This window comes from Chenopodium album, chromosome 19, assembly GCF_948465745.1.
Source record: "Chenopodium album chromosome 19, dcCheAlbu1.1, whole genome shotgun sequence".
Classification (NCBI taxonomy): domain Eukaryota; kingdom Viridiplantae; phylum Streptophyta; class Magnoliopsida; order Caryophyllales; family Amaranthaceae; genus Chenopodium; species Chenopodium album.
The window spans coordinates 40,343,913-40,367,231 of NC_137852.1; the positions used below are offsets into that span (position 1 = coordinate 40,343,913).

The 23,319-nt window shown below is 32.0% G+C and overlaps 2 protein-coding genes and 1 pseudogene across 6 annotated transcripts; 1 reads left to right on the forward strand and 2 right to left on the reverse strand.

Moving 5' to 3' along the window:
- Positions 1-182: 182 nt before the first annotated feature.
- On the reverse strand, positions 183-7,346 carry LOC145593684 (putative disease resistance RPP13-like protein 1). 5 transcript variants are annotated; one of them, XM_081650001.1, is made up of 5 exons: positions 6,513-7,346; positions 2,782-5,911; positions 2,659-2,694; positions 2,038-2,120; positions 183-570 (listed from the first exon to the last, which is right to left on the reverse strand). In XM_081650001.1, exons 1-4 carry the CDS (start codon positions 6,897-6,899, stop codon positions 2,113-2,115), a joined length of 3,561 nt encoding a protein of 1,186 aa, XP_081506127.1. In that variant the 5' UTR covers positions 6,900-7,346; the 3' UTR covers positions 183-570; positions 2,038-2,112. The 5 variants fall into 5 exon arrangements, with proteins under 5 accessions (XP_081506127.1, XP_081506129.1, XP_081506128.1 ...); XM_081650003.1 differs by lacking the exon at positions 2,659-2,694 and having other exon boundaries at positions 183-522; XM_081650002.1 differs by lacking the exon at positions 2,659-2,694.
- Positions 7,347-11,786: 4,440 nt separating this feature from the next.
- On the forward strand, positions 11,787-13,278 carry LOC145595579 (cytosolic sulfotransferase 15 pseudogene; annotated as a pseudogene).
- A 1,104-nt stretch (positions 13,279-14,382) lies between these two features.
- On the reverse strand, positions 14,383-16,775 carry LOC145595580 (uncharacterized). The gene is made up of 4 exons (XM_081651992.1): positions 16,620-16,775; positions 15,647-16,049; positions 15,041-15,157; positions 14,383-14,625 (listed from the first exon to the last, which is right to left on the reverse strand). The coding sequence occupies exons 2-4, from the start codon at positions 16,004-16,006 to the stop codon at positions 14,551-14,553; spliced, it is 552 nt and encodes a 183-aa protein (XP_081508118.1). The 5' UTR covers positions 16,007-16,049; positions 16,620-16,775; the 3' UTR covers positions 14,383-14,550.
- Positions 16,776-23,319: the final 6,544 nt, after the last annotated feature.

Consider the following 23,319-nt stretch of genomic DNA (forward strand, 5'->3'; position numbering starts at 1 on the left):
TCCTCTCGCCAAGTGATAATGATAAGATCGAACTTAGGGCCTGTTCTCATTGACTGAACTCAGCTGAACTGAACTGAATTGAGCTAAGCTGAACTGAATTGAATATTTTATAAGAGAAGGAAATTAGGAGCTGAACTGAACTGAACTGAACTGAATTTCAACGTAAGAGAACAAAGCCTTAGTACATCATGTTATCTTTAGTAGTCATTTTTCGGATGACCAACAACTTTAACTTTTGATAACAATTCCTATCAAATATAATTTCCTACGTACGTAAATATAGAAGAAACTGTATTTGTACATGAATAGAAAAAAATCATATAAACGGTAAATTCGCTAATGAATATGAAAAACTAGAATCTGTGTTGAAAATTCAACTTAATGGAACTATTCAACAAACAAACAAAATACAAAAAGGCCACAATTTGTACAAAAAACTCACAGGGTAGAACCAATATGTTTGTCACTGAAAATATTTGCCAAGCCCCTTCTTGAATGAATGTCTAAACTTGGAGATGCTTTCTGCAGAAGGGTAGAACCAATATCTTTGTCATCCTTCATGTATAGCATCTGGCGCAGTCATTAGCAACATAAAAAAACTAAGATCGTTAATGTGTTTTATTATATGCATGAAATCAAATTCGACCTCCGTTACTTTTTAGATGCAGCAAAGGAATTTTTTATCTCTCACAAAAAATACTGGTACCCCTTTATTTGTTGCATCTAACAAGTAACGGAGGTAGTACTAATAGTTAGGTAAATAGGTAGCAACTATGTGAATAACAAGCATCATATAGGGACGTAACAGTAAGTTGGGTACATGAATGAACACTAAATTTTCAATGGGCGTTCAGCCATTCACAAGATTGCTAAAGGTGGGAAACAAAAGCAGCAGGAAGTTGTGTTAACAGAGCAAAAACAGGAGAGTAATGGTTATTAATAAGCTACGAGTGACTACGACATTAATATTAGAATATACTAGTTTGGAATTATCAACCAATCAAGACAATAAATAAGCAAAAGAGCTTTTGTTATTAGAGATACCTCTGGATTAACACAAGCCTAAAGAGGAAAATCTGGTTGTTATTGAACTACTAAAACTCGAGAACAGATAAATGCACATTCGTCACATTGAATAACAAATCAATTGTTTTGAGCCTTTGTGGAAGCTGAATTGTAGCCAAACCAAGCTATAGTTAGAACATAAAAGACATGTTTAAGGTTCTGTGGAATTTCTATCAGGCAAGCTAACTCAACTCAGGAAACCCACCAAAAGCTCGTTGATTGTATTTCATAAGATCATTAGCTATACTGAAACCCAAATTCAAGATGGTTGGTTCAATTTGATTGAGAGTAAGAGACATTATAACAGCTAGGCTTGGTCTTCCAATCATGGTAGCTAGAAACAATTGCAAAATAAACTGATTATATATAACACGGTAAAATAGACACTAGCCTTATAGAGCTAATGTGTGTTAATGGTTAGCATCATAAGTGCAGATTTTTAGAATGGCTTTGTGTTGAATTCAGTAAAAACCAATGGCATGGTTTAATATTATGGCATATTTAGATGCATTAAAATGCTTGATGTTGTAATTACCAAATATAAAAGAAGCTTCATGCTTAGCTTGCTGCTATATGTAGGATAGTATTTTCTAAAGGAACGTTAAAGAGTTAAGTTAGAGCACCTTTAGTTGGTAACAATGATCAAGCATGCAGAGAACATGGAAATCCATAGTCTTTATATAAGCATCAGATGATCATACATTGATGGATTTAGTCAAAAATATATATATATATATATATAATCAAACTTCAAGTTGAGGAGGTACATAATTGAAAGAACAAATGAATAATTTCAGCAATAGAACTTAAACTTGAATAGTTACAAGACAGCCAAAAATCTAGACCGTAAACGCATGCCATGGGGTTAAAGTTCAAATCAAGTAACATAATTCTTCAGATCACCATCAGCAGCACTCGAAAATACACCTTAAATTGAAAATGAAAACAAGGCAAGCTTTTCCAATATATTACCTTAAAATGGTAGCTGTTATTACTACTGTTAGGCTTCTTAGCACCATAGCATGAGCAAACAGTTGCATTTGAAGATCAGGTACCTGATTTTACAATACATCAGAACATTGCTCATATATTCTATAACTTTTCCAACAAAATAATAATGTTATTATTTGTAGCTCATATTAGAAACATATAAAAGGGTAAATTTGAAACTATCAAGTTACATAGAAAAGGTATGTACGACTACATTGTTCATTAAATCATTAATTTCTACAATGACACAAATTTAAATCTGAACTGAAGTTAAATTGCAGTGTGTTGTGAAAAATATGTAAATATATACAGCTAGTTGATTGATCAAGTTCTCCCTCTTGCTACTGGTATCAAATTTAGGAAAAGAAAACACAAGCAACATTGTCATAATGTTCCTACACTTTCCTATAACTTTAAACTAATCATCTGTTTGAGAGTGCAAAAATAAAAGTAGGCACAAAGGCAATACAATGTACTAATGTTCCTAAATAATAATAGTAATAAAAAAAAAAAGTGAAATTATGTTGTGTGACTGAATCAAAAGGACAAAAATTTCAAATTAAAGTGCATAAATTTGGCTGAGATGGTTGAATTCATACTAACAAGTTTTGATCTGTTGCTTGAGTAAAGTTCCATTGACTGTTAGGATTGTTGTATCAACAAGCTGTCAGAAGTGAGATATATGAACATGTAAGTTGATGTACACTAAAAAAAATGCAAACTTACTTGAATAGGTAGAGTTCTGGACAAAGGCATTGCCTACTCTTCTTATATGGCCATTGGGATCACTTGTCAATTGTTGTTGTATCATATCACACTCTTTAATTGAAAGCACAATGCATGGCATAAGGCCATTGTCACCAAAGGATTCCAATTTGGGGCAATAATTGATATCCACCCTGTACAGTCTGGGAAAAGTGGAACAACATATTGTTTTCAAATTTTGGAAACCCTCTATCTTTAATATACTTAAAGAAGAGGGAAAGTCAGGATAGCTAATGCACTCTATTGTATCAACACAGTTGCCTACAATGTAAAGTTCAAGAATATGAAGGTTAGTAAGAAGGCGGAATCCCCACTCTTTTATTGGTTTGTCTATCTTGGTTCTTTCAATTGAAAGAGTAACAAGTTTTGTGGGTAAACCTCCTTCTAAAAAGTTGTGTAATTCTGGGCAATTGCCAATTGATAGATGAGTGAGGTTGGGAAGGGTGCTGCAATTGGATATGGTTTTCAAATTTTGGAAACCCTCGATAAGTAATTTAGACAAGGAAGAAGGGAGGGAAAAATGTGGGCACGAAAAATGGACGGAGCTGCCGACATTTTGAAGCTTGAGAATTTTAAGTGAATGAAGGAGGTGCAATTCCCACTCTGTTACCGACTGCTCTATGTTCGCTTCTTTTATTTCAAGGAATCTCTCTGCTAAGCTATGGAGTTTAGGACAATTTCGAATCTGTAATTCTTTGAGGGAGGTGAAATTGAGCAATTGACCAATAAGCCTTTCCATATTTTTCAATTCTTCGATTTTCAGCGGTTTAAGAAAATGCAAAAGGGGAGGTAGATTGCCTTGCAATGATGGACAGTCATACATATCAAGGGTTTCAAGGATGGAAAATGCCTTGTAGTCAACAGGTGGGTGCACCCACTTCTCCCAGGATTTCATATTAGAAAATTCTACAATCTTCAGAGATGGAAAAGGAGGAGTTGAGCAGTTTCCATAAAATTCAAGACCTACCACTTTAATACCATCCATATCTTCAACCAGCAAACTCTTCAATGAGCTTAGTTGCCCCAGTGGAGGCAAGCATACACATTTCTCACACTTCACCAACTTTATGTCCACCATGTTAATGAAAGAGGGAGCTCCCAACCAACTTGGGAATGTCGAGCCCATGTACCCAACCAACTCACACTCTTTGATGGAAGTGTGAGGTTGCAACTTCTCAACCACATCTCTCCTAGTCTTGTCATCAACCTCATCAGTACAAGTTCCCCATTTCAAAATCAACCCATCTAGATTCTCTCTTTTACACAATTGGGCTTCCGCTGCGTCCTCAACCTCTGTCACATTTTCTAGCCCGGAAACGATTATTAAACTTCCACAAAGTTGATTCAACTTCCCCAACTCCCTTAACCTGGACCCACCTCCAACTGCCAACACAAATAAATTTAATGTTTGCAAGTTTATTAATTTTCCGATTCCAAGCGGCATCTCAATTAAAGAGAAATTACCAAAGGTCAGGTGACGAAGTTTCCTTAGCGATTCTATACATGGAACCTTCACAATTTTATAACAGCCTTCCAAGCACAATGTTTGGAGATTCCAAAGATTGTTGATTGATTGTGGCAACACTTTTAATCCTGTGAATTTGAGACTTAGGTAGCGCAAGTGTTTTAAATCACCAATACACTCTGGCAAAACTTCAATTTTGTATGAAACTAGGTATAGGGAGCGTACGTATTGCATTCTTTGGATGAATTCCAAATTGTCAATGATCAAACAGCTGTTGCTTAGAAAACAAGTTCGCAGCTGAGAAGTCATAATTAGATTTCCCATTGTTTGAACATGCTTAGTACTGATACCTAAATGGCGAGTTCTTCTGAGATTTCTCTGTGTATCCACAGCATCCATTACATAACAGACGTCACCTGCAGCCAAGCCAGCCACATCATGGATAAGGTCATGCATTATGAATTTATCACCACCAAAAAGAGTTTTCCTTTTTTCAAATAATGACCTTGATACCAGATTGTTGAAGTAATCTTGGCCTATATCCTCCATTCTTCTATCTTTATTGTCTGGTAGGAAGCCCTGAGCCATCCACAATTGGATGATCTGCATCTCTTTAACCATGTAACCTTTTGGAAGGACAGAACAATAAGCAAAGACTCCCTTTAAATAAGATGGAAGATAATGATAACTCACCCTTAGAACCGGTAAAACATCACACTCCTCATATTCTTCACCCCAAACATTGCTCTCTAATATCTCACGACGTTTGCTCTTCTCTGTAGTACATTTTATGAGACCTCCTAGGGTTTTTGCAGCCAATGGCAATCCTTTACACTTTCGTAAAATGTCATCCTTAATCTCAAAATCATCTACATTTGCATGTTGCTGAAATAGACGCCAACAGTCATCACCTGACAAACCTTCTAAATGGATTATGGTGCTGTCATTTTTAGTCATCTTCTTTGCAGTCTTATCACTTCTTGATGTGACTATAACTCTGCTTCCACTTGCTGCACCAAGAAAAGGTGTCCTAAGTTGATCCCAATCTTCATAATTCTCACTCCAAACATCATCAAGAACAATTAAGAATTTTTGGCCTTTCAGCACATGCTGCAATTTTTCTTGTGCTTGATTCAGGTTGCTACAATCAAAATTGCCATCAGTGGCCGAGTTAATGATATCTTTTGTTATGCGTTTGACATCAAACACATCTGATACGCACACCCATGCCTTAAGAGCAAAGTGAGCCATCACCTGCTCATCATTGTAGACATACTGAGCAAGAGTAGTCTTCCCAATGCCTCCCATTCCAACGATAGGGATCACAACATAATTCTCATAACTTGGTTTATCTTCCAGCAATAGACAGATGATATCTTTTTTCTTACCATCCCTCCCGTAAACATGAGGTTCTTTTATCAAAGAAGAGGTCTCTGGCATCTTTCTTTGTTGCTCCTCTAATGCATATGTTGGTAATCGTATGCTGGATAGGAGACTCAAAGTCGGAGCCCGGGATTTAATCTTGTTCAAGGCGTTACTTATCTCATCAATCCTAGATGAAAAGTCTGGACCACAGTATCCAATTTGCCGTGTAGTACTACATCCACATGCCAAAACACTGCCAACCTGATTGATTGAAGTTTATAAGCTAACATGATGCAAATGATGCTTTTAAACAATGCTAAAATTCTATAGCTAATTTATTCAACAAAAAAACAAATAAACTACGGAGTACTATTAAAACTAAACTTGTAGTAAAAAATGATAGAAATCGTTCCTTCATTCTCAGTGCATAAACAAATTATTTACTCACTCCATGATTTTTTTAATTTTTATTTTAGTACGCAAACCAGTAATTGTACTTGCTCTGTTTTTTTTTAGTAGTTACATCATTTTCCTAAAACGAGAGTGAGGGATAGCTCAAGTGGTTAGAGCTTCCTTCCCGATTCCAAGAGATCCTGGAATCAATTCTCACCCCGCCCTTATGGCTCTCTAAACACAAACAAAAAAAATAAAAAAAAAAAAAAAAAAATCATTTTCCTAAATCAGACGTTTTAAATTAGTTGATCACTTTCCTTTTTAACTAAAAAAATTTCTCTTTGCTTAGGAGGTCATCATGTCAAAATGTTATCAACTAAAAATACTGGGGAACTACGAAATAAATTTTATCAAGTGAATTATCTAACTTGGATGTTATGGAGTAGTAGAGAGAAATAGAAGTACAAACCATATTATGGAATGATGTAGGAAGAAATCCACGGGCATTCTTCTTTATATGATGAACATCAAAATCATCATTACTACGCTGACTCATTTTCAGGGCTTCAAAGGCAAAGTCATCCAAAAGATCCTCCAAATCAAAAGCCAAGTCTTGAAGATTCTCGAGCCATAATCTGATTGCAGCTCCGTGTTGCTCATCACATTGCTTCCGTTCAGCATCAATCAACACAGCTTGAATCATTTCCAGCTCATCCTTCCATTCTTCGATTTTGATTTTATTTTTAGATTTCTTTCCTTTGTTAATCAGCTTCATGAACTGCTTCACTCCTTCGGACACCAGCTTATCCAACACTTCTTTAAACATTGCTGAAACTACCATCTCTACTACTGCCATACTTGCTTTTCTTCTTCTTTTTTTTTTTTTTTTTTGGGTGAAAACTTCAGAAAAATTATGAATGAAATGAAAGGTTCTCTTAGTTTTTGGGGGGTTTAAAGTGGAAAGAAGTGGAGAACTCAATTATTAGTATTGTGGAAAGTGAAAATGTTAATGTGGGTACTCACAAGGGTCAATTATTTTTGTTGAATTGGCTTCTCCTTCATTTTTCTATACTGTACAGTCACACTCTTGAGACTGTTTAGATTTTTGTTTTAACAAAACTTTTTAAAAAAATTTGTTTTCCATTTCCCCCTTCCTCTTGTTCCCTGCATCGACAACCTTCAAGTCTTCAACCCATAGTCAATTGGCCAAATCGGTCAAAAATAAAATAATTAATAAATAAGACCTTATATGACAAATTAGTAAAAAAGTAGTTAGTTCTTTTTTACTTGACTCGTTTTGATTTTTACATTATTCACCACCCTTCATTTGACCGTGTTTTGTAAATGAAAAACATATTCATATTCATATGAGATCTTGTTAGAATCGTCTCAATAAGTACTATCATAATTTATAACTTTTATTATTTTGTAATTAAAGAGAAATAAAGTTAATAATGGTTTAAGTTGTATATCGACAAGTGTGATAAAGGCAACAGGTCAACTAAAAAAAGTAAGGAGTATGACCATATGAGGAAATAAAAATAACCACGGTGACAATTCAATTGTATATTTTGACGGTATATGATGAAATTTTCAGCGACAATTGGGCCACAAAACTGAACTTGACAGAAGTCAACGCGTGTAATTCAAGTTTTTTTTTTTTACCAATTTGGTCAATTGGCCCTCAACTTACCAGCCACCACCAACACGGCCCCCTTTCTTCTTCCACATCCATTAATTCCGGCAGCCCTAAACCTGGAAACCCCACCCCATCTGCCACTCACCACCGACAAAACAAGAGAAAACAAACCGAGAAAACCTCACCCATTACTGTCGAATCCAGAAAAACCACACCGACCACCGTTAAAACCCAGAAAAACCAATTAACCATCAATTTCTAGCTCAAATCACACATTAAAACCTAAACAAAATACAAAATCATAACGAAATATTAGAAAATTGTAACCTAATTAGTAAACACTTACTCAATGAGCTCAAAAGTGAGGAGGAAGAAAGTTAGAGTTAGATACAACAATGGAGGAACAAGAATGGTACCTGGTAGTGGCCTTTGCCGATTGAGGCCCTGTTCTTTTCACCTTAAAAAATAATATTAAGTAAAAATAATTTCAGTTCAGTAAAAATAAGTTCAGTTCAGTAAAATTAATTTCAGTTCAGTAAAAATAATTTCAGTTCAGTAAAAATAAGTTCAGTTCAGTAAAATTCAGTTTTCTTAAAGAAGAATTATAATAGAAAATCAGTAAAAATAATTTCAGTTCAGTAAAAATAATTTAATTTCAGTAAAAATAATTTCAGCTCAGTAAAATTAAGTTCAGTTCAGTAAAAATAAGTTCAGTTCAGTAAAAATAATTTCAGTTCAACAAAATTAAGGTGAATCAAACAGGGCCTGAGCCTAAAAATCGCCATTAAAAGAGAAGAAGAAGAAGATATAGGAGTGGTAAATATGGAAAGAAATTCATCAGAGATTACGAGGACTGGGAGGGAAGGAGGGGGAGAGACTGAGAGAGAAAGGGTTTTTTAATTTATTTTTTCCTTTATCTTTTTTGGTTAACTTTTTTTTTTTAAAAAAAAAAGACCAAAAAAAATGAAAATTACCTTTTGTTCAGATAATTAGTCATTTTGGCCTACTAAAAAATAATGGTTTATAAAGTTTGTATTTTTTTTTTTTTTTTGAATAGTATAATGTTTGGCAAATATTGGATTATTCAAATTAAATTTTCTTAAAGATATTAATGGTTGAATTATTCACTAAAAAAAATTAATGGTTGAATTAGAGACTTGACTAAGGGCCTGTTCTCATACGTTTATTTTCAGTTTAGCTCAGCTCAGTTCAGTTCAGCTCCTAATTTCCTCCTCTTATAAAATATTTAGTTCACTTCAGTTCAGCTGAGTTGAGTTCAGTCAGTCAGAACAGGCCCTAAATACATATGTCAACTAAAAAGAAACGGATGAAATAAATTTTATTACGGAGTAGAAGCAAAACTAAAGGAACGCTAGCTAGGCGACATGTTATTAAAAAAATTATTCTCCAAAATTACTTAAAAAAATATCATCAAAAAAAATTAAGGATAATATCTACATATTTACTTTTACTTTGTAAATTAATCAACAAAATGTAATGTTAAAAATCCTATCAATAAATTTATTTTATTGCATGTACCCTTTATTTTTGGTTGTTGTTGTTGTTTTGACAAAGAGTACTGATAAAGAAAAACTGAAAACAAAGACAACCAGTAAACACTATTGCATGTACGTTGATGTGATCCTCACGGCACACAAGAATATGTTTTCACCATAAGCATGATTCTCACCATAAGAAAAGTTCTTAACATATACTACCTCCGGTTTAATTTACTCGCAGCAAAGGGGTATTATTTGTGAGACATAAAATATTCCTTTGTTGGGAGTAAATTGGACCGGAGGTAGTACATACTTGTCCCCTTAACCTAAATAAAGAGGTGCTTTTTTTTTCAATTTTTTATTGTTGCATAAGTAAAATAAACGAGTAAAATAAACGAGTAAAGGTTAAGGAGAGAAAAAAATAAAAATAAATTGCTAAAAACAGAGAGAGTACTCTGTTTAAGAATTGTAAATGTTATGTTAAACGGTAGAATATTGGTTGTGCTCTGTAAAAAAAATATAAAAATTTTTTGTTAATATCTACAAGTTTATAGTCATTTTTGAAAAAAAAAATAAAAAAAAAACCTACCATGTTTCCAAAAAAAAAAAAAAAAAATATATATATATATATAACTATATATATATATATATATATATATATATATATATATATATATATATAAAACTATCAAGTTTCTTCCAAAAACCCTATACAATTTTTTGTCAAAAGTTTGATGATGCACATTATATACCCTATAATTTATTCGAAGGTAAAAAGAACTACCATCACATGATCACATCTATTCTTACAAGTCAATCTAGGTCGAATTAGCGAATAAGACAATTTGAGAGTGGGGATAATTTGATAAGATAAGGAGGTTCTGCCTTTAAGTCTCTAGAGAAGATAGAACCCCTGGATTTTGGAAGATTCCCATGATTCCTGTAATTCTTTGCACTAGTTATGCCAAAACTTTGTCAGTTTTTACAATTTAAATCTAGAGAAATTCCAAGCTTCTCTATTGATAAATAAACCAAAATATGTTTTTCAAATGACAAATTTGTGAATAAATGCATTTTTTTACCCATAAACGTACATACAATTACAAAGGTTTTATAATAAATTAATAATACTACAATTCAATCCTTTAATAATGAATTAAAATTATATTTATCAACAAGACGAATTGAGGCTCTCTTTTAAACTTGGCTGCTACTATATGCTATAGTCACTTATCAAAGTTGCTGATAGTAGTACCTATGTATGTTGTATATTGTTACCTTTGCAAAAGCATTGCATTGTTGGCTTTTCTACTGTCTTGGAAACAAACTCGTGAAAAACTACATTCTCATGTCATAAAATAAAGCTAGCATAATGATCAAATGGATACTGCATTAATAATCGACGACGTTTTGAGTTTATTTACTACGTATTAAATATACGTTTAACATACACGTCATGTTAAAAGAAAATAGTATACGTACAACCGTACAAGAAACACCCTTTCAAAAAAAAAAAAAAAACCGTACAAGAAACACACAATGCTAGATGGACAATAAGACAAGTTTAAAACGCAAATTAAAACGAATAATCAAGGCAGCAATACTGTTAAGGTTTTCTGCCTGAATAATAAGGATATGGAATTACGGATATACAACAACAGGTTGTCCTATAACGACAACCGAATGATCTGCATTAGGATTATCTACTGATACAGTAACTTGTTCAGGTGCCTCAGGTGGAGAACGACCAAATACTGCGTCCAAAATCTGACCAACAAAAAGTTTTCTATGAATATCGTGTTTTGCTGGTTCGTTGGCCACCAAAGGACGGGTGGCTGAGACAACCATGAGAAGCATTGCCATGGCTAGGAACATCGCCATACACTTTGTGACTTGACTCATTTTGTTGTGGTATATGATTATTAGTATAGCTCGATCGAAACAGCCATATATATAGGTGTAACAATATTGCTGTAACCACTAACCAGTTGTTAGAGTTGAAGCTACATAATGTATTTCGTAAATTAGTTTAATTAGACGTGGTTTCAACACTTCCACTTTCATTATTTGGTACCTAAATGTATTTTAAAGCAATATGGCTCAAGTCAATCCATTACAACTAAACTACAGATGGATTTCTAAAAAAAAAAAAATAATAATAATAATAATACAGATGGATCCACATTGAATATTTATTTGATTTATATGTATTATTTTTCACGGGATGCTCGTCAATTTTTTTTTAATTAAGGGCATGTTTGTGTTGAAGATTTTAGAATTATAAAAAACCACAAGGGATCATCCTCTTCCTTGATTTGTTTATCAATTTAACTTGTAAAGTTATAGGTATGTATTTTTATCATCTGCTTCCTTGATTTGTTTATCATTTAATTTGTAAGAACTAATACATCTACATTTTTAATTTTCCGAACTGTGTAAAGGATTTGATATGAAGGCTTGTCTAAATTGGTTTTAACAAGGGTTGAATTTTGCTTTCGTTGTTTCTCCTAAAATGGTAAATCTTGGTGCCACAATTAATATAATGATAGGAGATTAATCATAGATTTATCTACAAACTTGCAAATAATACTAGTATTGACTTTTTTTTTTCATAACATAGTAGGCAAAAATGGAGTTCAAAGAGTCACTTCCAAAAGAGTCATATGGTTATGAAATGTGTCTATACCAAAACTTTTGGTGCCCGGAATTTAGCTTGGAGCCGGTGATCGCCCTCCAGAATCATTTCCAAGCACACGAATCCGACATCTTTGTCATCAACATGCCAAAAACCGGCACAACTTGGTTCAAGTCTTTTTTATACTCTCTCTTAAAGAGGTCGGACAACCGCCTTTCAAACACCCCATTGCGAACCAATAACCCGCATGAGCTCATCTTAAGCCTCGAGATCACAATCTATGCCAAGGATAAAGTCATAAAACACCCGATTTGACCAATATAACATCGCCAAGGCTATTCTCGACCCACCTACCATATGCTTCTCTTCCAGAATCGGTGAAAACTTCTAAGTGTAAAATCATCTATGTTACTCGCAATCCCTTTGACACGTTTGTGTCATCTTGGCATTATTACACGAAGTTGAAGAATGTTGACAACAATACAGCTCAGCCTTCGAATATAGAAGAGTATTTTGACAAGTTCTGTGAGGGGAAGAGCCTTTACGGGCCTTTCTTTGATCATGTCATAGGATATTGGAGAGAGAGCTTGGAGAGGCCAGAGAAAGTACTGTTTTTAAAGTACGAGGATTTGAAGGAGGATGGTGCATTGCAGCTCAAGAGGGTGGCTGAATTTGTGGGATACCCATTTTCGAAAGAGGAAGAAAAACAAGGTATGGTAGAAGATATAATAAACCTTTGCAGTATAGATAGCTTGAAAGAAATGGAGGTTAATAAGAATGGAAAATGTGATCCTGTTTTTGACAATAAAAGTTTCTTTAGGAAAGGGGTGGTCGGAGATTGGGTTAATTATCTTACACCCGCTATGGTTGAGCGCCTGAGTAGGATCAAGGATGAAAAACTGAATGGTTCTGGGTTAAGTTTTTGTACTGCTACCGAACATACTGAACTCTAAATCATATAGGTGGCAAATGTGTCGTTTGGATTAATTCTAGTTTGACTTAAGTCGAGTAGATTCATCTTCAAGTGGTAAATTAAGTTTGGAGTCTGTTGCCTGTTAGTGTTTTTTTTTTTATTATTATTTTTCAGTTATTTGGCCTTTTCTGTTCCATCAATAAAAAACAAGAGTAATAAAAATTTATTTAATGTATTGTTAGTTTTTTATTTTTTATTTAATTGGTTTTTTCAGTTAATTGGTTTTTTTCTGTTCCACCAGTTTCTCTGCATCCACCACTGAATACAGCTACTGCTATTAGATCTCTGTATTGTTGCAGCAATTTTCACATGATCCATATTTGTCAATCATTAGATGAGGATAAACAAACAATGTTTCTCTTGACATCAATTTAATGTATAATAACCATGCAGTATCGTTTCACATTATTCGGGCAGATCCCAGATAAATCAAGGTTTTATAGTTTTGTGGGATTACGCGTTGTGTTCTTTAGGCGTAACTAATCTTGAAGTTGTCATCTGTATCTCTCACACTACCATAGTACCGGTGTTTAAACAACAGTTTTATATACAAAAGAAGTTCTTCGGCTGCCTGCAGTGCTTATAAGGACTGTACACTATTTTATGAGATGCTAATGGGGTTTATTTAGTTTCCAGTTGCATCTTCAAATGATCTCCTTATAAAAATTAACTCTCTAACAACAAATGAGCTGCTCTTTCAACTGTGTCACATCATGTATAGAACTCTCGAGGAGGTCGAATTCAATTTGATTGGCCAATCACAAGCTTTTCAAATTAGTTCCAAGCTTCAATATAATTTTTCCAGCATCCTCGGTCAATCATTCCATAAGGTCATCTCATCATCTATGGTTCTGCCCTCACTACCCATGAATCCATGACGCAGGCACTCCTATGAATATTGATGATTTGAGTTCCTCTGTCGTTGGTTACTTCTTAATTGGACTTTGATACAATCTATCATGGTTCGTCTTAAAAGTAACAGCCTAATCCTATATATACTGGCTAAAGTACAAGGCGTCCACAAGAACTACAACTACGAGTACCACGAGAAAATTGAAACAGACGTCAAGAAGAGATCAAGAAAGCATTGTGTTTATATCACTTTAATGATACATGGGAGTGATGGGACTGGGAGGTATGAAGGCTTTAAGCACCTAAAAACCTTATTGGCTATAGACAAGCTTACACTTAAGTACATAACTAAAATCACTAGCAATACTAATAACGAGAATGTTGCTAAGCTTCCTATTTGCTAGAACTTTGACAAGCTTTTAGAGTCGACATGAACAAAGTGCCCAAAAAGGCCATGTCCAATATGCCAACAAAGAACAAAGTAAATCATATAAAAGGTGAAGGGTGGACCGGTGGAACTTAACAAGTCAAGCAGTAGAATGCTATATTAAGCCCTCAATGCAATGGTGACTTCCTTACACCATGGCCTTCTTGATCACCCATTGACCCTATTCTAAAGTAATTGGCTGTGAAGACTTAAGACTGCAAGAGCATCTGGTTTCTGAAATGGTAAGATTGGTAACATTCGAGTGTTATGTATTTTCAATAATGCTAGACACCTAAAATACAGGTGAATTCGGGTACCAAAACTTAAGCATTTTGATTTTCATAAATTTTGCTTGGAAATTTAAGGGAAGCAACCAGGTATAACTAATTACAGTATAGAGGTACTTACCAAGGTAAAACTACAATTGATTGAGGAATGGTACATAAAACAAGAACCAATTAAAGCCCTAACCTCCAGCTCTATCAAAAACCATCTCTCTTATCTTGTTCTTCAGCTTCCTTGTTGGCAACTTGAACAGATTTGAACCAAAGAAAAGCCTGCACATGATGCTAGAATTAGTTCATCTGACTATGACACCATTTAGACTTCTTAAATGTTCCCCAATTCTGTCGAAACTTGCATTGTTGCAAACTTGTGCAACATAAACTTGAGGATTAGTTTTCATGTGATTAAGTTTGCTATACCAAGTCAAAATTCTCTTGGTTTGCACAATAGTATTCTGTACTTCTGTCATTCTACTACATTTTTGTTCCTGCTAAAGTTCATGTGATTCAATCAGAATTTTGTCCTAGTTTTATATCATAGTTCAATAATTTAGTCAGTCATTTGCCTATAAATAGGGGTGTAACTTTACAGAGAAAATTGTCAATGCAGTCCATTCAATATACAAATCATCTTAAACAGCGAAAGAAATAAAAAAATCTGAATAAACCAAAAACTAGGAGAACATACCGAAGTTGGAATTCCAGTAATTGCGAAAAATCCCAGCACAGGAGCATAGAAAACGCTATCCGAGTTCAAAAGTCCAAAAACAGGCTTTTGATTGACATACTCAAATATTGAACCAATCTGCACAATCAAAACAACGTCAAATTGGTTAAGTCATGTATAGGGATAATAGAAGATCCTGCATTGTATTCAATTCACACACAAAAGGGAAACGATAAGGTAAAAACTATAAAGGACTTAAAGGATCGACCTCTTCCTTTCCCTAGATTATTTTGGTTAAGAGGGAACACTAGATTTCCATTTCCCTCGGTTTGGTTTGTAAAGGGGTGAAAATATTTATAGTTACAAAAATAAAGGTTTTCTAAAGGGTACAAAAGATGTCCCTTGTTCTCACATTTTCCTCCCTTTTTTCTCACTTCCCTCCTCTCTACTCTTCCACCTCTCCTTGCCATTACCCTTTTTGTCATAGCCATTTAAACAACCACCAATTGACAATTAATTTCGATTTATAGGATTTACAATGAACCAAACACAACCTTAGATTGATGCCACATCTTTAGTACATACAATCCTGGGGTCCAAGTTATATTCTATAGTCAAGGAACTTACAGCAGCTATAGCAGTTATAGCCGAGGCAAGCAAATAAACAAAGAAAGGGACCTCAAGTCCCTCCTTTGGTTCATTTGACTTGCCTTCATCACGAGCCCAAGGGGGTGGCTCATCCGAGTCAAGCTTAGCCCAAGAAGGGACTGATTCCTCGGACTTCTTACTCGCTTTTGCAAACAAAGAATCCTTCTTCCTGCCAGCATTAATCTGGTTAACTTTGAATCCTTTGATATTCGTTCCTAAGCAGGGCAAATTTAGCATGGAAAAAGTAGCATCTTGACATCTTGGGTGAAGTAATTGTTGACCCTTCACTCTAAAGATCAAATTTATTGCACAAATGGAAGATGAACTTGCTGCAACCATAGTTTACAGGATTGTCTACTCTTAAGTTTCCAGCTATATTGAACTGAAATGACATAATCACAAGACAAAAGTATTAATAAAACATGTGTGAAACTGATAATCATGAGCAAAATAATTACATTTCAGTATAAAAATGGTAATTATTGTGACCCTAACCAAAACAATAGATTATTAGATTACCAACACAATTTTAATTCAAGTATTAACTTTTAACACAGAATTAGAACAGAAAAGTATCCATTAGATATGGGTGAAGCTCGACGAAAGGAAATCGGCAATGAAAATTCAGTATAAAATGCTCATATACCCTAAACTTAAAACCGAATTTTCAACACAATTTTCATCAAAATTTCTTTTCTTTTTAATTTTTTTTTATTTTTGTAAAAATTTAATTTTTCTCAAGAACAAAACTCCATGATTAAAGTAATTAAAATGGGTATCAATCAAACAAATCAATTCCAGCAAACATATGAGAAAAAATGAGCAAATTATGAAGCAAATAAACAAAGAAATTGATCAAACTGGAATTTTTTAAGGAGATTATAATTATAAATTTATAATGCTGATAAAACTGATTATATAAATTTGGGAAAAGGTAGGTGGAAGACATTACCTTGTAAAATCGGTTGAGAAGAAAAGATTTTGGTGGGGTTCTGAGAGTGAAGAGGGAAGGAGTGTTGAAAAACAGGTTGTTTCAGTCAGATATTTTTTTGGGGTAAATTGGAGGGAGAGAGGTTATGCTTCCTTAGCCAGACAACAAGGGGGCTTGTAGCCTTGTAGGTGGATAACATTTTCAAATATTCGTACAAATCTTTTCAATAGAAAATCTTGCGTGGACCTGTGGACCTAAGGTTTATATACACGTAACTGGCATTATATTTAATATAGTGGCCCCTAATTTTAATATAGTAACCTTATTTTTAACATAGTAACATTTTTTAAAACTTGTGTGACCATTAATATTATCATGAACTTAAAGTACGAAATTATGTCGAATAGTGACCTAATTTTAACATAGCGATCTTTATTATTCATATTGACCATTATATTAAAAAGATCATTAAAAAAATAACCTCTTATAGCTTTTAATGTCACACTCATGTTTATTTCAGCATAGCAACCTTTATTTTAATATAGTGACTTTTTTTTATTAACAAAACCATCATATTGTCTCTAATGTTAGTGGTTCACAATAAATTAGTGTGAACCAGGTCCATTTAAGAATTTGTATCTTTTCAAATCACCCAAAATGGCAAAATTAATAATAGTTGACATAAAATAAGTTAATATCACTTTAAAATAAGTTAATCCCTACCTTATAAAAAGTAGAAAACATCTCTTAGGAATAGTGTACTACCAATTATACCCTCAAAACTATATACAAAGTTGTGTACAAAATGTGTATTTACTTTAATACCCTCATTAATATGTTTACTATCATTAATATATTTAATGTTTTTTTTATCATTAAACATATCATCAATTAATTTTGTTTTTGTTAACAAATAATTTGTAGTATTTTTTTTTAAAATAAAAAAAATTCTAATGCTTTACACTTATATGATATTATTATTATTATTATTATTATTATTTAAAAAGAAAAAATTTGTATGTACAATGAAACGGTTTATTACCAAGTGACTGTTTATTTTTACTTTTTCATAGTTGCTCTTCTTATTTTCCGCAAAGTCTCTTGACTCTTGCGAACTTTGATTTGGAATAAAATCCTACTAACTTATCATCCCCCCCCCCCAAAAAAAACAAAAAATCTTGTTGTTTTTTAATTGCAACTATTGTTAAGGTTTTTTAGCTTTTTTTTGGTGTTTAGAGAGCCACAAGGGCGGATGATGAGAATCGATCCAAAGATCTCTTGGACCGGGAGGGGAGCTCTAACCACTTGAGTTATCCCTCACTATGTGGTTTATTAGCTTTTTAAGTGTACATATAAACAACATCATAGAATTTGAATGGGATTCATATATTAAATAGTTTGGTGATGTTATCAAGAGGTATAAAGAACTAAAAATTCTAAAATCAAGGGAAATCGGTGGTAGAAAAAAAAATGGTATTAATTATGAAGAGAATTTAAGATGAAAAGTATAACTAATTGGTTATTGCTTTAGTATTGATATAGATATTAGATGGTCGTCGTAGAACATTAAAGAACTTGTTCACATATTATTACTCCATATGACCAAAGCTCACAATAAAATTCATTTGAAGAAAAACACGATAGAAATATTATACTAAGTACTATTGAAACATGTACAACAATTAAGAGTTCTAAACTAACAATGGCCGCTTAAAATATGAAAGGATGGAAAACAATTAAATATAATATAATAATAATTTGAAATAATACTGTCAAACTTTTGAGGATTTAAAAAGTAATTGTCTTAACAAATTTTGGTGGATCGGATGGCTTTCTTATAATTCTACAAATTCACCACATATGCACATAAATCAAATAGTATGTATTAAAATTACTAGGTCTACCACCCTAACCAAAGGTGTAAATACACGCCAATACAACTTCTCCGCAAGAGCTAGCCCTTCCGCGCGCATCGCGCGTAGGATACCCTAGTATAAGTAAATTTTACTATAATAATTCCAAATAATAAATATAATAACAGATTAGTAGAAGTAAAATTGGGCGCACCCCAGTTAATCAGCCTGATTTACATGTTTGTGTAAATCAGCTTTATTATTGTCTCGTTTTTTGTGAGCAAATAATATTATGTAGTATATGTTTGGAATTGTTTGCCTCAATCCTTCACTGAAGCTTCCTCATTCGACTCCACCAACGATAACTATCAACACCATATCTTTTATTTTTCGTCTCAACCGATAACAACCACCAACACGACACCCTAGTAGCAAAGAGTGTAATGTAGGATCATATCAAACCCAAAGGAAAAGCCTTCCCTTCGCAGCGGCATTTCGAACCGCCATAGGCAGTGGTGGCGATGGTGTGAAGCTTTGCTCGAGTGGAGGAGGAGGAGGTGAGTTGGCTGATTATGGTGGAATGGAGAATGGAGGTAGAAAGGGATGAAAATACAAACATGCCCCCAATTAAACAAGTGAATTAACACAAATAACCCCTATTATTTTTATTTTTTTTTTGAATAGAAATAACCCCTAATTTGCATACAATGTTTATCTGATAAACTTGTTCGAGTAAAATTGAGTTTGTGAAACGCTAAGCATCACCTTCGAATCTCTAGGTAACGCCCGTATTTATTACATGAAAATACGTTTTTGTCCTTGTTATAAAATTAACCCATTTTTACCTCAACTTATCTTTCCCCTCTAGTGGTCATCTCCTCGCCACAACCACCTTAAATAAGAATTTTTTTTTTTTCATCAATCAATCAATAACTATATACTAAAAGACACACCAGCAATGACACGTGTCATCTCCTGGTGTGTCCTTAGTTATTTTTTGTTAATTAAAAAAAATATTTAAAAAGGAGACATTTTGCATATATTTAAATATAATAAATCTAATCTTACGGCAATCAGAAAATTTATATGAAAAAGATACAATATATTTAAATAATCACCAAATAAATCTTACCATGATTGTCCTAACATATATTGCGGTTGATAGGCAAACTTCCCTAAAAAAATCCTAGCTACTTATATTATTACGATTGATATGCAATCTTCCCTTAAAAAAAATCCTAGCTACTTATATAATTACGGTTGATATGCAATATTTCCTTACAAAAACAAGTCTTAGCATATCATATTATTCTGTTGAGTGTTGATATGCGATCTTCCCATAAAAAAAATAAATAATAAATAATTTTTTAAAAAAAAAACCTTAGCTAATCATATTATTTTAGCCTACTTCGTTGATATGCAATCTTCCCTTAAAAAAACCTTAGCTAATCATATTATTACGGTTGCTATACAATCTTCCCTTAAGAATAAAAAATAAATAAATAAAAAACTTAGCTAATCATATTATTACGGTTGATATGCAATCTTCCCTTAAAAAAAATCTTAGCTAATCATATTATTTTAATATATATTACCATAGATTTAAAGTAAATATATATATATATATATATATATATATATATATATATATATATATATATATATATATATATATATTTATTTATTTTCTAAAAAGTCATTTGTGATACAAGTTCGGTCATATACTACAAGTATAATGTTTACATATGATTTTAATAAAGATATTGACATATCATAACAATATTATATATTACGGTTAATATTCATTCCTTATATGATTAAATCATGTAATATTATTTTTACCTTTTATTTTTATCCCATTTTTCCAAAAACATCTTATTTAACCATTATAAAAAGCATTAATTTAAATTTTTGAATCACAACCACTAATTAACTTTTAAACATTATTTTTTCTAATGGCACAAAATTTAAAGCTTATACAAAATATCAATCCGTCGATTGAAAATATTACTATACAAGGTAGGGTAATCTGCTAATGGACTATTCCATCTTTCAATAATGCAAACGATGTACATTCTCTAGAGATGGTTCTACTAGATGAACAGGTATGTAATCTAATGTTTGCCATTTTTTTTTCAATATGTGTATAAGTTATGCTAGCATTTTATGGAGTTTCAATATTTTTTTTTATTAATTTTTTTTTTAAATATATAAATTAGGGAGGAAAGATCCAAGCTTTCGTAAAGAAGTCCTTGCTTGTGATATTTCAAACTAAACAAGCAGAGGGACAAGTTTATAACATTTCAAATTTTGGAGTTGGATTTAATAATGGATCGTATAAACCCACGAGACATGCATATAAACTTTTAAACACTTAACTAAATTCAATCAAGTGGAAAGTATAAGCATTTCATTTGTGGTTTTGATTTGAAACCTTACGTTTCAATAGTTTCAAATGAGCTAGACACCAATATTTTAGTTGGTATGATGAATTAAGTTTTTAATATATGTTTGTCTTATTGATTTTTTTACACATATTTGATTATTTTTATTTAATCGTGAAAAAAGACTAACCTAATGGCCTATGTAATGGCAATAGATTAATGATTACTCAACTAGGTAACCACATAATTGAGGCTAAATCATATCAGGAAACAACATTGGACATAAGGTATTTATTCCTCGCATGCTTTTAACCCCGACTGACATAAAATTGCCTTTTAAATTTCAACGAAGGCAATATCCATTGGTTGTCTGTTTTGCAATGACTATTAACAAAAGTCAGGGTTAATCTCTTTCACATGTTGGCCTATATCTCCCAAGACCGGTATCCAGTCATGGTTAGCTATATGTTGCGGCTTCAAGAGTCACAAAGAAAGTGGACTAAAAGTTTTGATATGTGACAAAGAAGGAAAAATATATCATACTACACACAATGTAGTATACAAAGAGGTGTTTCAAATTTTGCATAATGAGGTACGTAATTTAACTTTGTTTAAATTTAAAGTTTACTTTATTTATTTCTTAAATTTATTTCCTTACTTATTTCATGATTAACTTAAATATGGAAAAATTATTATACAATAATAATATCATGGAGATATTTTACTATGATTTTATTATATATCATTATTATATAATTTTAAAAGAATTATATACATATATATACATGTATATATATACATATGTATATATATACATGTATATATATATATGTATATATATATATGTATATATGTATATATATATATATGTATATATGTATATATATATATATGTATATATATATATATATATATATGTATATATGTATATATGTATATATGTATATATATATATATATATATATATATGTATATATATATATATATATATATATATATATATATATATATATATATATATATATAATGCATGTATAAATATAATAGACTCACTTTTTAGGTTTGCAGTGCAATTAAGCATGCATATTGGGTAATGCATATATTATTGATTGATTTCGTATCTTTTGAAATTGTAAAGTGATTATGTCTAATTTAGAATATTGAATATTTATAATTATTCCCTTGATACATATATGATATATTTATATTTTATACTAAAGCATTTGAACAGTTACAACAAAAAAAAATTGATCAATTACTTACAAAAAATGCAAGAATACATATATTATATATAATCTCGACATATCATTTTTTAAATAAATTTCTCAGCCATACATTTTATCATTATTTTATTATCTAATTTTACATAAGATATATTGATCCTTATTACCCTTTTTATGCAGTGATTGTATGTAGAAGGACGATCTCATTCAATTGTTATCTTCCTCAAATAAATAATAATTGTTCAAGTTTCTAGAACAATTGCCGGAGATGAAAGAAATAAAAGGCAACACAAATGATAACACATGTGCAATTCAAACATTATTCTTTCTCTGATCTTTTTTTTTTTTTTTTTTTTTTTTTTTTTTTTTTTGGTATTGTAATTTAAAACTGTAATGATTTTTTCTTGACAAATACTTTATTATTTACAATAATAAAATGATCATTGCAACATTACACTACGTCAATTAATTGTTTGTTCACGCTTTATATTATGTGTATGTTTTGTCAATTTTTAAATTGTTTTTTAATAGACCGTGCATGGCACGGGTCCTAAACTAGTTAATAATAATTTAAGTTCCTCATTTAAAAATAAAAATAAATTAAGTTCAACAAATCTAATTTAAATTCAGTATTATTTGGTGAAAAACTGAAAATTATTTTAGGGAAATAATATGCAATTCAACTAAGGGTAATGCTATACATAGCCATAGCCCTTAGGGCTACATATAAGCATTAAATATATTCTAGGAAATTGTATAAAATTAGGAATTCATGATAAAAACACGCATAGATTAGTGTAACTAGTGTATTTTTGTCATGATTTTTCTAAATTTAAACAATTTTCTAGAGTATATTTAATGCATATATGTAGCCCTAAGGGTTATGTATAGCATTTTCCTTCAACTAAGGACTATGTATAACATTTTCCTTCAACTAAGGGTAAGCATCACATATATATGCTATACTAAGGGTCTGTTCTTATTGACTGAACTCAGCTAAACTGAACTGAACTGAAATGAAATGAAATGAATATTTTATAAGAGAAGGAAATTAGGAGCTGAACTAAACTGAAGTGAACTGAATTTCAACATATGAGAACAAACCCTAATTCACCGCAAAATAATTTATCAAATTTTCTTTTTACGGAAGAGTATGGTTCATCCTACATCTTAAATATTCATAGCATAAAACTATACAAAGTACTTCGTATGCTAGCTATTACCAAAAACATGTTGTCACAAACTAGCGACACATATTTAA